Below are 14,899 nucleotides of genomic sequence, written 5' to 3'. Positions count from 1 at the left end.
ATTCCAATCTTCTTTCATGTTCTGAACACAACGGCAACTTCCATTTTGATAACAAACAAGATTTGACAATGGGCAAAGTTTTCCAGCCATCACCCGAGACGGGTTTTCCCGTGGCGAAGGGACTCACCATCGGCTGCTGGCTGGATCTTTCTGACCCTCTGCAGTCGACGGTAATTCATATACATTCCTCTCCATGACGCTATCACTAAACCCACAGCGGGGGTTGACTTCGGCGAGTCCAGAAGATCCCGCCGGCGGGAAGGGCTGGAGAATTCCACCCAATGAGTCACACAAGGAGATATTGGGACTGGTGACAAAAGCATGGTCCAAGAGATAGGTTTTAAGGACTGTGTTACGGATAGGGCAGAGAGACAAACTTTTGGCTATCTGCCCTTAAACAGAGGTGTTTTAAATTTTGAAATTGGCTGGTTATGATGTGAGTTTGCACTTTCACCCCGTGTCTGCGTGGGTTTCCTCCAGGTGCTCTGGTTTCCTCCCACAGTCCAAAGATGTACAGGTAAGGTGAATTGGCCATGCTCAAATTCCCTATTGGTGTCCAATGATGTGCAGGTTAAGTAGGGTTATGGGGTTGCAGGGACCGGGTGGAAGCCTGATTCGGGTACTCTTTCAGAGGGCTGGTGCAGAGCTAATGGGCCGAATGGCCTCCTTGTGCGGTGTAGGGATTCTACGATTCGATTAATTTCAAAGTAACTTACAGCAAACTCTCTTTAGGATTAAATTAGAAGTATTTGGGACCGAGAAAGGACAGAAGGTTTTTTGTATTTGGTTAGGGCATCATGATCGGCACAGGCTTGGAGGGTTGATGGGCCTGTTTCTGTGCTGTACTTTTCTTTGTTCTATTGTTTATCCATATTCAAACAGGGGATAGTCACCACAACTATATGCACATTTTCAGGTGCAGAAAGAGGAGATGGGAAATAATAGAGTTTTGCAACCCAGAATAACTGAAAACAATAAAGCCTCAAACAATATGGATGTTAATTTCAATTAATTTCAGAGTCCAATGAGGGTTTCTTGAGTTCAGAGATAAAGTTCAGGCAGGTTCAGCTGGCTGAAAGCAGGAGTTGCAGAATTCTTTCAAAGTTGGTGATAATGCAGCAGGTTTAGTTTGGTATCCTGTTATGACCACAGCAGATGCTATTTGCTCAGCCAAATCCCGGAGAAAAACATGTCTTGCTGATCTTAATCTCCTCCTTTGTATTCTGAAAATGAGGAGAAATCTACTGATTCCGGAAACATAATATTCCTGCAACCCTTTAGGGATTTAAAAAAGCATTAAGTTTTATGAACAAGAATAAAAGGGAATTTAAACAAGAATAAAAGAACACACTTGGTCAGAACACACAAGTAAGCACCTTCTTGGTAACACTCCCTTATAGATTTTTACCTCTGAAGCTATTGGGCGAGATTCTCCATCCCGCCATGCCAGATTTCTGGTTCAGCATGCCGGCGGGATGCTCCGTTTCGCTGACTGGTCAATGGGGTTTCCCATTGTGGGGCAGGCCCACACCGTCGGGAAACCCCCAGGCTGCCAGCAAAATGGAGCATTCCAACAGTGGAGAATTGAACCCATAGTACTATTACCCAAGGCAAAACTGCAGTCACTTTAGAAAGATATAACACCTGACTTCTCACTCACTTCCACTGTGCTGTGAAAATCCAAGAATATTAAGAAATAAGACTGCTTTCTGAAACAAAGACTTTCCTGGTTTTTGCTGGTTGCTTCAGATCACACCCCTCAGCATAAAACTGGTCTCGGGTCATCTCCCCACACAGCTAACAAAAGACAGCTCAAAATATTTTTCCCTTTAATCTCCGATCCCATCGTTCTCAGCACCTCTTTGAATTCACCTTTTCCAAACAATAGAAATTGTTCATGTTGCCCTATTGCCTCCCCTTTTGGGTCAAATAATATTTAATAATCTCTTGCTTACTTATGAAACATTTGTAAATTGTAAATGTCCCTTACTCACCTTTGAAACTTAATAGCTGAAAAGACAAGTACCTATCAATCTCCCCTTGTTGTAAGTCCAGGCTGGGGTGACAGATTCTCTGCTGTGCCATCGGTCCATGTAGTGACAGTTGTAAAATTAATCTAACCTTTGTCCTGTGATTACTGTTGGAAGACTCCAGAGCTAAATTGAAAATCATGAGGCCTGTAGCAAAGGTCCCGCAAAGTCCATTTTCAAATAAGTAGAAAGTAAGGTTTTGTTTACACAATTTATGAATTCCCTCATGCCTTATGGACCCAACAAATGTCTTAAAGGAGATACAGAGATAAGAAGGCAGGTAGAAAGGTAAACAATATAAATGTGCTGTCAATGGACTTATAGGTTTAAAGCACAGAAAAGGCCCTTTGGTTCATTGTGTCTGCACGGTCAAAAACAACCACCCAATTATTGTTTTCCAGCACTTTGCCATAGCCTTGTATACTTTGGCATCGCAAGTGCACATCAAAATATCTCTTAAATGTTACGAAGGTCTCTACCTCCACCATCACCCCAGACTTGCATCATGCTGAGGTAAAAAGGTTTTCATGCTTCTGTTCCTGAAAAGTTTCTTCCTGTCTACTCCATCTATGCCCCTCATAATTTTATATATCTCACTACTTCACGGTAGCATGGTGGTTAGCATCAATGCTTCACAGCTCCACGGTCCCAGGTTCGATTCCCGGCTGGGTCACTGTCTGTGTGGAGTCTGCACGTCCTCCCCGTGTGTGCGTGGGTTTCCTCCGGGTGCTCCGGTTTCCTCCCACAGTCCAAAGATGTGCGGGTTAGGTGGATTGGCCATGCTAAATTGCCTGTAGTGTAAGGTTAATGGGGGGATTGTTGGGTTACGGGTATACGGGTTACGTGGGTTTGAGTAGGGTGATCATTGCTCGGCACAACATCGAGGGCCGAAGGGCCTGTTCTGTGCTGTACTGTTCTATGTTCTATGTTCTTCTGTTCATGAAAAGTTTCTTCCTGTCTACTTCATCTATGCCCCTCATAATTTTATATATCTCACTCATGCCCTCCTTGGCCGCCTCTTCTCCCAAGGAAAACAACTCCCAATCTCTCTCCATAACGAAAATTCTTCAGCCTGGCAACATCCTGGTAAATTTCCTTTGCACCCTTTCCCTCCTGTAATAAGGATTCCAGAACTGCACACAATAGTCTAGCTGTGGCCTAATCAATCTTTTATACAGTTCCAACCGAATATCCCTGCTCTTATATTCTATGCCTCGGTTAATAAAGGCAAGTATACCATTTGCCTTCTTTACCTCTTCATCCACCTGCCCTGCTACCTTAAGGGACTGACGTACATGCACATTGAGGTGCCACTGATCTTTGGTGCTTCCCAGGGTCCTCCCGTTAATCATGTATTTTCTTACCTTGTTTTTCCTGATGTGGCGATGCTGGCATTGGACTGGGGTGAGCACAGAAAGAAATCTTACAATACCAAGTTAAAGTTCAACAGATTTGTTTCGAATCACTAGCTTTCGGAGCACTGCTTCTTCCTCAGGTGAATGAAGAGGTAGGTTCCAGAAACGTATTTATGGACAAAGTCAAAGATGCAAGGCGATACTTTGAATGTGAGTCTTTGCAGGTAATTAAGCCTTTTCAGGTTCAGAGGGAGCAACTGGAGACAGGGATAATCACAGGTTAAAGAGGGCTGAATTGTCTCAAGCCAGGACAGTTGGTAGGATTTTGCAAACCCAGGTCAGATTATGGGGGGTGAATGTTATGCGACATGAATCCAAGGTCCCGGTTGAGGCCGTACTCATGTGTGCTGAACTTGGCTATATGTTTCTACTCGTCCATTCTGCGTTGTCGCGCATCCTGAAGGCCGCCGTGGAGAATGCTTACCCGAAGATCAGATGCTGAACGCCCTTGACTGCTGAAGTGTTCCCCGACTGGAAAGGAACATTGCTGCCTGGCCATTGTCATGCGATGTCCGTTCATCTGTTGTCACAGCGTCTGCATGGTCTCGCCAATATACAACGCTTTGGGAGCTCCTTTCTTGCAGCTTATGAGGTAGACAATGTTGGTTGAGTCGCACGAGTATGTACCACGTACTGGTGGGTGGTGTTCTCACGTGTAATGGTGGTACCCATGTCGATGATCTGACACGTCTTGAAGAGATTGCCATGGCAGGGTTGTGTGGTATTGTCGTCACTGCTCTGATGGCTGGGTAGTTTGCTACAAACAATGGTTTGTTTGAGGTTGTACGGTTGTTTGAAGGCAAGTCGTGGAGGTGTGAGGATGACCTTGGCAAAATGTTCGTCTTCATCGATGAGTTGTTGAAAGCTGCGAAGAAGATGTTGTAGTTTCCCCGCTGCTGAGAAGTGCTGGACGACGAAGGTTGTGTGCCATGTTTGTCTTCTGAGGAGGTCGGTGCGTTTTTTTGCTGTGGTACATTGGAACTGTCGATCGATAAATCGAGCGCCATATCCCATTCATAGGAGGGCATCTTTCAGCGTCTGTAGATGTCTGTTATGCTCCTCCTCGTCTGAGCAGATCCTGTGTATATGGAGGGCTTGACCATAGGGGATGGCTTCTTTAATGTGTTTAGGGTGGAAGCTGGCGAAGAGGAGAATCGTGAGGTTATCCGTGGGCTTGCGGTAAAACAAAGTGCTGAGGTGACCATCCGTGATGGAGATGAGTGTGTCCAAGAATGCAACCGATTCTGGAGAGTAGTCCATGGTGAGTCTGATGGTGGGATGGAACTTGTATATGTCATCGTGTAGTCGTTTCAGTGGTTCTTCACCGTGGGTCCAAAGGAAAAACATGTCATCGGTGTATCTCGTGTATAACGCCAGTTGAAGATCCTGTGTGGTGAGGAGGTCTTGTTTACGGACGCTTAAAGGTGCCCTTGTAAGAATGGGATAAGGCGCTCGACTCATCGATCGACAGTTCCAACGTGCCGCAGCAAAAAACCGCACCGACCTCCTCAGAAGACAAACACGGGACATAACCAACAGAGTACCCTTCATTGTCTAGCACTTTCCTGGAGTGGGGAAACTACGACATTTTCTTCGCAGCCTTCAAAACGTCAGCGATGAAGATGAACATCGTGCCAAACTCATCCCCACACCCCCACTACTTGCCTTCAAACAACCGCGCAACCTCAAACAAACCATTGTTTGCAGCAAACTACCCAGCCTCCAAAACAGCGACCATTACATCACACAACCCTGCCATGGCAATCTCTGCCAGACGTGCCAAATCATCGACATGGGAAGCATCATTAAACGTGAGAACACCACCCACCAGGTATGTGGTACATACTTGTGTGACTCGGCCAACGTTGTCTACCTCATACAGGAGGAAAGGATGTCCCGAAGGGTGATATATTGGCGAGACCATGCAGACACCGTGACAACGGATGAACAGACATCGCACGACAATCGCCAGGCTGGAATGTTCCCTTCCAGTCGGGGAACACTTCAGCAGTCAAGGGCATTCAGCATCTGATCTTAGGGTAAGCGTTCTACACGGCGGCCTTCAGGACGCGCAACAACGCAGAATTGCCGAGCAGAAACTTATAGCCAAGTTACGCACACATGAGTACGGCATCAACTGGGACCTTGGATTCATGTCGAATTACATTCACTCCCCACCATCTAGCCTGGGCTTGCAAAATCCTACCAACTGTCCTGGCTTGAGACAATTCACACCTCTTTAACCTGTGATTATTCCTGTCTCCAGTTGCTCCCTCTGAACCTTAAAAGGCTTAATTACCTGCAAAGACTCACATTCAAAGTATCACTTGCATCTTTGACTTGTCTATATATATATACGTTTCTGGAACCTACCTCTTCATTCACCTGAGGATGGAGCAGTGCTCTGAAAGCCAGTGATTTGAAACAAACCTATTGGACTTCTTACTTGTTTTTCCTGCCCAAGTGCATCACTTCACACTTATCCGGATTGAATTCAATTTGCCACTGGTCAGCCCATCTGACCAGCCTGTCTATATCCTTCTGTAATCTAATCCTCCTCCCTATTTACCATTATTTGCATTGTGTGCAAACTAACAGATTTACCCTCCTACATTAAATTTTAAATCATTTATATAAATTAGAAACAGCAAGGGTCCCATCACTGATCCCTGTGGGACCTCCAGAACATGAGCTTCCACTTGACCATCACCCTCTGCTTCCTGGCACTCATCCAATTCTAGTTCCAATTTGCCAAATTTCCTTGGATCCTTGGACTATCAGTCTTCCATGTGGGACCTTATCAAAAGTCTTGCTGACGTCCAAGTTGACGCCGTCAAATGCTTTGCTCTCTGGTCACCTCTTCAAAATAATTCAATCAAGTTGGTCAGACATGACTTGCCCTTAACAAAACTATGCTGACTGTTCTTGATTAATTCCCACCTCGCCAAATGCATATTCATTCTGTCTCTCAGAATTGCTTCCAATAGTTTCCCCACCACTGAGTTAGACTGACTGGGCTGTAGTTTCCAGATTTATCCGTTCCTCCCTTCTTGAATAATGGGACCACATTGGCTATCCTCCAGTCCTCCGGCACCTCTCCTGTGGCCAGAGAGGGATTGAAAATTATTGACAGCACCCCTGCTATTTCCTCCCTTACCTCACTCCGCAGTCTGGGATACATTTCATCTGGCCCAGCTAATTTTTCTACTTTAAAGCATGCCAGATCACTCGGCATCTTCTCTTTGTCCATGTTAATCTCTCTAATTTTCTCACAGTCCTCCCTGATTTATATACCTACACTATCCCTCTCACTCATGAACATCATCACTAATTATCCAATTAAAATTCTGCCTACATCCTCCAGCTCCGGAACCAAATTACCACTGTGGTCCTCAATGAGTCCTACACTTGCCTTAGCTCTCCTTTTGCCGTCAATGTAATTGATTGTAAAACAACTTTGAGTTTTTCTTTATTTTACCTGCCAGGCATCCGTTCGTGATACCTTTTCTTTCCTAATTTCCATTTTAAGGTCCCCCTTGCATATTCTATAGTCCTCTTGGCCTTCTGCTGTTTTGAAGCCTCGATATCTGCCATAAATGATTGGAATTTTTAATCCAGTGTAGAACACAAGATTATCATTATCATATTGAGTAATAAATAGCTCATAAATAGCTCATATTTCCTGTAATTGCACAGCACAATACCCCATTGTGCATAACTCATTACTGAGATGACCAAATCAATATCTAATTTTTTATTTGTCGGAGAAATTTTAATCGGGGTTTGCATATACATGTTTTTCTTGACTGTTTATGATGATAAATAATGACTACAGCTTACATTTCATTCACTTGAAGGAGTTACTAATTGTCTTCAAATTTAAGCACTTGTTTTAATTCATATGTAAACTTATAATTTGATAGGAATTACAGTGCTGTATATGTGAAAAAGAACTTGCTCTAAGTCCAGAGTACTTCTTATATCAAAACGCTTCTTCTACCTGCAGCTGAATGTGGGACATCAATAACAAGCAACGAGGGAATCCTGCTGTCCCCCAACTATCCTATGAACTATGAAAACAACCATGAATGTGTATACAGTATACAGGTGCAAGCAGGCAAAGGGATTAATATTTCAGCCAGAACATTCCATTTAGCAGAAGGCGACACCCTTAAGGTATGGAATGATAAATAAATTTGAATATTTGTAATTATTTTCATGTCACTTTGAATCTTGTGTCTTCACAAATGTTATTGAATAACTTTTAAATGTAATGTTACGGAAATGGTCCTCAGCATGAAACATGCTTGTGTCAACAGCTATTTTCTATCCTTCCAAGCATGTCAACATTAAACTGTTCATAAAATATCATTCCTGCACCAAGACTGATCTTGAAATAGCAAGTCCCTGTGTGCAATGTTTGCTTAGGTAAAACTGCTTCAAAGCACATTTTCCTTCCTCAATGCCTGCTATGCTGAAGGCCAACATTTACTCAATCAGTGTTCTTTTCTCTGTTATTTGGATCTTCATCTGCAAAGTAACATCCAGCTCTCACGTGATGTTATTTGCACCAAGTACTGAACAACAATCAATTTCTCCAAATTTTGAGTAAAGAACACCAGGGTCCCTAGCATTGAAGGCCAATGATGTCCCATGTTCTTAAAAATAACTTTTTCCCTCGGTTTAAACCACAGGGCAGATTCATAAAATGCGGCTCGGGAGAGGCTAGAAAACAATTCTCATAAAATGTGCTGTGAGAATGTGCTAAAGATGTAGTCTGCAGCACCTGTATTACATCACCACTCTGGTACTATTTACTGGTAGTTAGATTTTAGGTTTGAACACCAAATAAATGTTTGAAAAAATTTAATTTAAAGGTGAAAAAAGTTGCATTTTAAAGAACAATTAACAAATCAGATTAAAGAGAATATCATTTGTTTGTTACATCTTGGGCTGGATTCTCCGTCCCGCCATATTTCTGGTTCATCACGCCGGTGGGATGCTCCATTTTACCAGCTGGTCAATGGGCTTTCCCATTGTGGGGCAGCACCACGCCATCGGGGAACCCCCAGGCTGCCGGCAAAACGGAGCATCCCGACGGTGGAAAATCCAGCCCAAGTCTTTTCAGAAGGGAATGATTTAGTTCTTCATGATGAGCATAAGTACAAACTAGTTTAAATAAAAGTACTATTCCATCTTTTTTACAAAGGAGACTGTTATAACATGCGAGGGAAATTTAATGAAAAAAGCTGGTTGCAAAGTAGCTATGTCTTAAACATACTGGGCTTACCAATGAGCCTGGAAAAAGTTAATTGTTGAATGCAAAAATTAGATATGTAAACTTATTTGATATTAATTAAATGCAAAATCTTCCACAATATGCAAGATTCAGAATAGTAATCTATTTTATTCCAAAGCATCAACAACATTGGAAGATTTAGCAATCTTACAGTTGATGGAAACATCTGTAATTTGTGGTGATAATGTATTTTGATGACAAGAAGCTAATTCTGTGACAGTTAATTCAAACCATGTGACAATGTCCACAGTCCAAAGATGTGCGGGTTAGGTGGATTGGCCATGCTAAATTGCCCGTAGTGTAAGGTTAATGGGGGGATTGTTGGGTTACGGGTATACGGGTTACGTGGGTTTAAGTGGGGTGATCATTGCTCGGCACAACATCGAGGGCTGAAGGGCCTGTTCTGTGCTGTACTGGTCTATGTTCTATGTTCTAATGTGATGTTGAGGTTCCCTTGCCAATGGAACTGGACCAAACCTCTGTAAAGGACAGTATGCCTGCTGATGTGCAATGGCATTCCCACACCAGGCATCTACCTAGAAGAAACTGGCACCTCCCCCTCCCCCCCACCCCCTCCCACACACACACACACACACAGACAAGCCCTGCAGTAATCAGCGAGAAGTGAAGAAACAGCACAGAAAAAAGATAAATGTTAAGTGGCAGAGCCAAGATTGCTAATGAACTTCCAACAGTGTCTTCTTCTCCAAAATCGCCAATGTGTCCATTTTAATGGAGTGGAGGAAAACTGGCAAGAGCTAAAGATAGCCACCATCTCAAGCTGTGAAGAAACCATTGCTAATAATGAAACACCATGACTGGTTCAATGAGAACAGCCACACCATCCAAGACCTCATTGACAAGAAGAGGAAATCTCTCTGCACCTTGCAAAATGACATAATCACCAAGGCAAAGAGGAGAGCTCATCAATTAGCCAAGGCAGTGGTACAAGGAAGAATTAAGTTAATCAAGAACCAAGGGTAGACGGAGAAAGCTAAGCAGCTCAATTCCTCACTGATGAGCATGACCACCCGGGCTTCTTCAGTGCCCTAAAGGAATTTTTTTGACCCAGTACTCTAGGCCTCAAACCAGTGCAGAGAAATGATGGAAACCTACTGAGAGACATAAAAAGCATCGGCCTTCAAAGAACACTTGAATCTTGATATAGCCATAGATGTTGACGTGTTTGAGAAATCCCTCAACTCTCCATCAAAGATGATCTTGGACTCCATCAAGCGTGGACAAAGTCAAAGCCGACGTTAAACCCATGAAGAATGGAAAAGCCTCATGAGTGGTCAGAATCCCTTGGAGTTTTTCCAACTTGGCGGCGAAGAGATCACCCATCATCTCCATCAGCTGTTCCTGAAAATCTAGGACAGACAAAATTCTTGCCAAACTCAGGGATGCCGTCATCACCACTATATTCAAGAAAGGAGACAAAAGGTCTGTAGGAATGACTGAGGAATCTCCATACTCTCCATCGCCAGGAAGATTGCCTAAATCCTTGCTAGCTACTTTCTCCCAGTTTTTGAAGAAGTCCCTCTGGAAATCCAGTCCAGTTTCTGACCAAACCATGGAACAGCGGACATGATTTTCACTGCTCAGCAACTTCAAGAGAAATGCCATGAGCAACATCAACCACTCTACATGGCCTTCATCGATCTCACCAAGGCTTTTGACTCGGTCAATTGCGAAGTGCTATGGAAGACGCTGTCAATGGCTGACTGTCCAGAGAAATTCATCAATATCCTCCGCCAACTCCATGACAAGATGTCAGCGACTGTCCTCAATGACAGAAATCCGCTTTCATCAGCACCATCTTTCTCCTTGCCAAGAGAAAACTTCCCAGTAGAGTGGGCATAGTCTCCAGGATCGACGGAAAACTTTCCTACCTCAACCAGTTGAAATCTAAGGAATGACACTGACATCGCTTGTGGAACTTCAGTCTGCGGATGACATTATGATTTCCACTATCTCAGAAGAGAATCTCCAAGCAAACCTGACACCTCATGGAAGCATACCAAAGAATTGGTCTCAGCCTCAAATCAAGGAATTCAGGGAGTTGGGGTTGAAACTTAGAGCTAGAACAAACAGAGTTATTATCCCTGGGTTGTTACCCATGCCACGTGCTAGTGAGACGAGGAATAGGGAGAGAGAGCAGTTGAACACGTGGCTATAGAGATGGTGTAGGAGGGAGGGATTCAGATACCTGGATAATTGGGGCTCATTGTGGGGTAGGTGGGATCTCGACAAATGGGATAGTTTACACCTGGACCAGAGGGGTACCAATATCCTGGGGGGGGGGGGAAATTTGCTAATGCTCTTCGGGAAGGTTTAAACTAATTCAGCAGGGGGTTGGGAACCTGAATTGTAGCTCCAGTATCCAGGAGGTTGAGAATAGTGAGGTCATGAGTAAGGTTTCAAGGTTGTAGGAGTGTACCAGCAGGCAGGAAGGTGGTTTAAAGTGTGTCGACTTCAAAGTCAGGAGCATCCGGAATAAGGTCGGTGAACTTGCAGCATGGGTTGGTAGCTGGGACTTCGATGTTGTAGCCATTTCGGAGACATGGCTAGAGCAGGGACAGGAATGGTTGCTGCAGGTTCCGGGGTGTAGATATTTCAGTAAGCTCAGGGAAGGTGGTAAAAGAGGGGGAGGGGTGGCATTGTTAGGCAAGGACAGTATTACGGTGGCAGAAAAGACGTTTGATGAGGACTCGTCTACTGAGGTAGTATGGGCTGAGGTTAGAAAGAGGAAAGGAGCGGTCACCCTGTTGGGAGTTTTCTAAAAGTTCCAGAGATGTAGAGGAAAGGATTGCAAAGATGATTCTGGATAGGAGCGAAAGTAACAGGGTAGTTGCTATGGAGGACTTTAACTTTCCAAATATTAAAAAAAATATATTTTTAAAAATGTTTTTAAATTTAGATCGCCCAATTATTTTTTCCAATTAAGGGCCAATTTAGTGTGGCCAATCCACCTACTCTGCACATTTTTGGGTTGTGGGGGTGAAACCCACGCAGACACGGGGAGAATGTGCAAACTCCACACGGACAGTGACCCAGAGCCGGGATCGAGCCTGGGACCTCAGCGCCGTAAGGCAGCTGTGCTAACCACTAGGTCGCCGTGCTGCCCTTACTTTCCAAATATTGACTGGAAATGCTATAGATCGAGTACTTTGGGTCAGTTTTTGTCCAATGTGTGCAGGAGTATGTAGATAGGCCAACAAGAGCCGAGGTTACATTGCATTTGGTACTGGGTAATGAACGAGGACAGGTACTAGATTTGGAGGTAGGTGAGCACTTTGGTGATAGTGACCACAATTCAGTTACGTTTACTTTAGCGATGGAAAGGGATAGGTATATACCGCAGGGCAAGAGTTATAGCTGGGGGAAAGGCAATTATGATGCGATGAGGCAAGACTTAGGATGCATAGGATGGATTCTCTGGGAAGCTAGGGAGGAGATTGCTGAGCCTTTGGCTTTGATCTTTATGTTGTCATTGTCTACAGGAATAGTGCCAGAAGACTGGAGGATAGCAAATGTTGTTCCCTTGTTCAAAAAGGGGAGAAGAGACAACCTCGGTAACTATAGAGCAGTGAGCCTTACTTCTGTCGTGGGCAAAGTCTTACATAGATATAGAACATACAGTGCAGAAAGAGGCTATTCGGCCCGTCGAGTCCGCACCGACCCACAAACTCACACTGCCACCCAGTCCTCATAACCCAATAACCCCTCCTAAACGTTTTGGATACTGAGGGCAATTTAGCATGGCCAATCCACCTAACCTGCACGTCTTTGGACTGTGGGAGGAAACCGGAGCACCAGGAGGAAACCCACGTAGACACAGGGAGAACGTGCAGACTCCGCACAGACAATTACCCGGTGGGGAATCAAACCTGGGACCCTGGCGCTGTGAAGCCACAATGCTATCCACTGTGCTACCGTGCTTGGAAAGGTTTATAAGAGGTACGATTTATAATCATCTAGAAAGGAATAATTTGATTTGGGATAGTCAACACGGTTTTGTGAAGGGTAGGTTGTGCCTCACAAACCTTATTCAGTTCTTTGAGAAGGTGACCAAATAGGTGGACGAGGGTAAAGCAGTTGATGTGGTGTATATGGATTTCAGTAAAGCGTTTGATAAGGTTCCACACGGGAGGCTATTGCAGAAAATATGGAGGCATGGGATTCAGGGTGATTTAGCAGTTTGGATCAGAAATTGGCTCGCTGTAAGACACAGGCTGGTGGTTGATGGGAAATGTTCAGCCTGGCGTTCAGTGGCGTTCAGTTACTAGTGGTGTACCACAAGGATCTGTTTTGGGACACTGCTGTTTGTCATTTTTATAAATGGCCTGGAGGAGGGCGTAGAAGAATGGGTGAGTAAATTTGCAGATGACACTAAAGTCGGTGCAGTTGTGGAGAGTGCAGAAGGATGTTGCAGGTTACAGAGGGACATAGATAATCTGCAGAGCTGGGCTGAGAGGTGAAAAATGGAGTTTAATGCAGAAAAGTATGAGGTGATTCATTTTGAAAGGAGTAACAGGAAGACAGAGTACTGGGCTAATGGTAAGATTCTTGAGGGGAGATCGATACAGGACAAATGTCAGAGGTTCTTTACTCAGAGTAGTAAGGGCGTGGAATGCCCTGCCTGCAACAGTAGTGGACTCGCCAACATTAACGGCATTTAAATGGTCATTGGATAAACATATGGATGATAAGGGAATAGTGCAGATGGGCTTTTGAGTGGTTTCACAGGTCGGCGCAACATCGAGGGCCGAAGGGCCTGTACTGCGCTGTAATGTTCTATGTTCTAAGAAAATTCAAGACCTTCACTAACCCACCCAGGGAAAGGTCTTGGTCTCTCCATTTATCAAGTTCAATGGGGAAATCCTACCAAATGCAGAACTATTCCCATACCTGGGAAACCAGCTCTACTCTAAGGCTGACTTTGATGCGGAGAGCCAACATTGTATCCAGTCAGGGCAGCTTGGTGGCGCAGTGGGTTAGCCCTGTTGCCTCCTGGCACCAAGGTCCCAGGCTCGATCCCGGTTCTGGGTCATTGCCCGTGTGGAGATTGCACGTTCTCCCCATGTCTGCGTGGGTTTCACTCCCACAACCCAGAAGATGGGCAGATAGGTGGATTGGCCACGCTAAATTACCCCTTAATTGGAAAAAAATGAATTGGGTGCTCCAAAATTTAAAAAAAACTTTGTATCCAATCCACGAGCGTCTCCTTCAGATAAGGATAAGAGTCTTTGATGAACGCGACATCTGTGCTGACATAATTCTTCTATACCAGGCGGTCTTATACCCAACTCTTCAATATGATTCAGAACCTTGGATGACATACAAGGAGAGGTACCAGCAGCACTGTGTGCCACATATTCTCCACGTCAACTGGGAGGACAAACGTGCTAATATCAGTGTCCTTGAAGGAACCAACAGCATCAGCATCGAGGCTATATTAATCTGAAACCAACTCCGTTGGTCCGGCCACATACTTCGGATGTCGGAGTCCTGACTGCCAAAGCAAATCAAGGAAGTATTTCAAACAGGAGGAGGGAAAAGTAACTGATTCAAAGACACCCTGAAGACCTATCTCAAGAAATACAACATAGACGTCAACACATGGGAGACGTTGCTCAGAAGAGACCTTCTTGGAGAAGCCTCCTGTTTGAAGGGATTTTTCGAGGAACAGCAAGAGCAAGAGAAGGCCTGGAGAAGGAGCCAGAGAAAGGAATACAAATGATCTACTTTTGCTCCTATGACCAGGGCTGCTCCCACCTCCCGGAAACACCTGCCAATTGTGTGGTCGAAAGCTTTGAATGGTCAGACATTCAAAAACCCATAGAACACACGACCAGTAACACGGAGTTTCTTCGATGGACAATCGTGCTCGCTAGCGAGTGATTGCTGAAAAAGAGAAGATGACAATGCAGTTAATGACTGTTATGAAAGCTTTAAATAGACTAGTCTGCTCAATTTTAATGTAAATTGCTATAAAGTAGATAAAGTCAAACTGAGAGAATATTAAACCAATTTTAAATATTCTAGTCTGAACCTGAATGTTTAGCTAAGGTGAAAATGCCTTGAAGTGCTAGCAGGCAGAAGTTAAGGGCATACGCTCTGCACATTGATACCTTAAAATGGAAATATTTAAT

At 44.3% G+C, this 14,899-nt stretch overlaps 1 protein-coding gene across 1 annotated transcript in view; it reads left to right on the top strand.

Annotated features, from left to right (window-relative positions):
• csmd3b (CUB and Sushi multiple domains 3b) overlaps nt 1–14,899 on the top strand; it is a 2,394,280-nt gene that overhangs the window by 1,915,073 nt on the left and 464,308 nt on the right. The window contains exon 27 of the mRNA XM_038809755.1: nt 7,452–7,621. Coding sequence (XP_038665683.1) covers nt 7,452–7,621 — 170 coding nt within the window. The remainder of the gene's footprint in view (nt 1–7,451; nt 7,622–14,899) is intronic.

Source organism: Scyliorhinus canicula, chromosome 10, assembly GCF_902713615.1.
Source record: "Scyliorhinus canicula chromosome 10, sScyCan1.1, whole genome shotgun sequence".
Classification (NCBI taxonomy): Eukaryota; Metazoa; Chordata; class Chondrichthyes; order Carcharhiniformes; family Scyliorhinidae; genus Scyliorhinus; species Scyliorhinus canicula.
The sequence above is the reverse complement of the archived record's forward strand: the minus strand, read 5'-3'. Positions and strand labels throughout refer to the sequence as shown.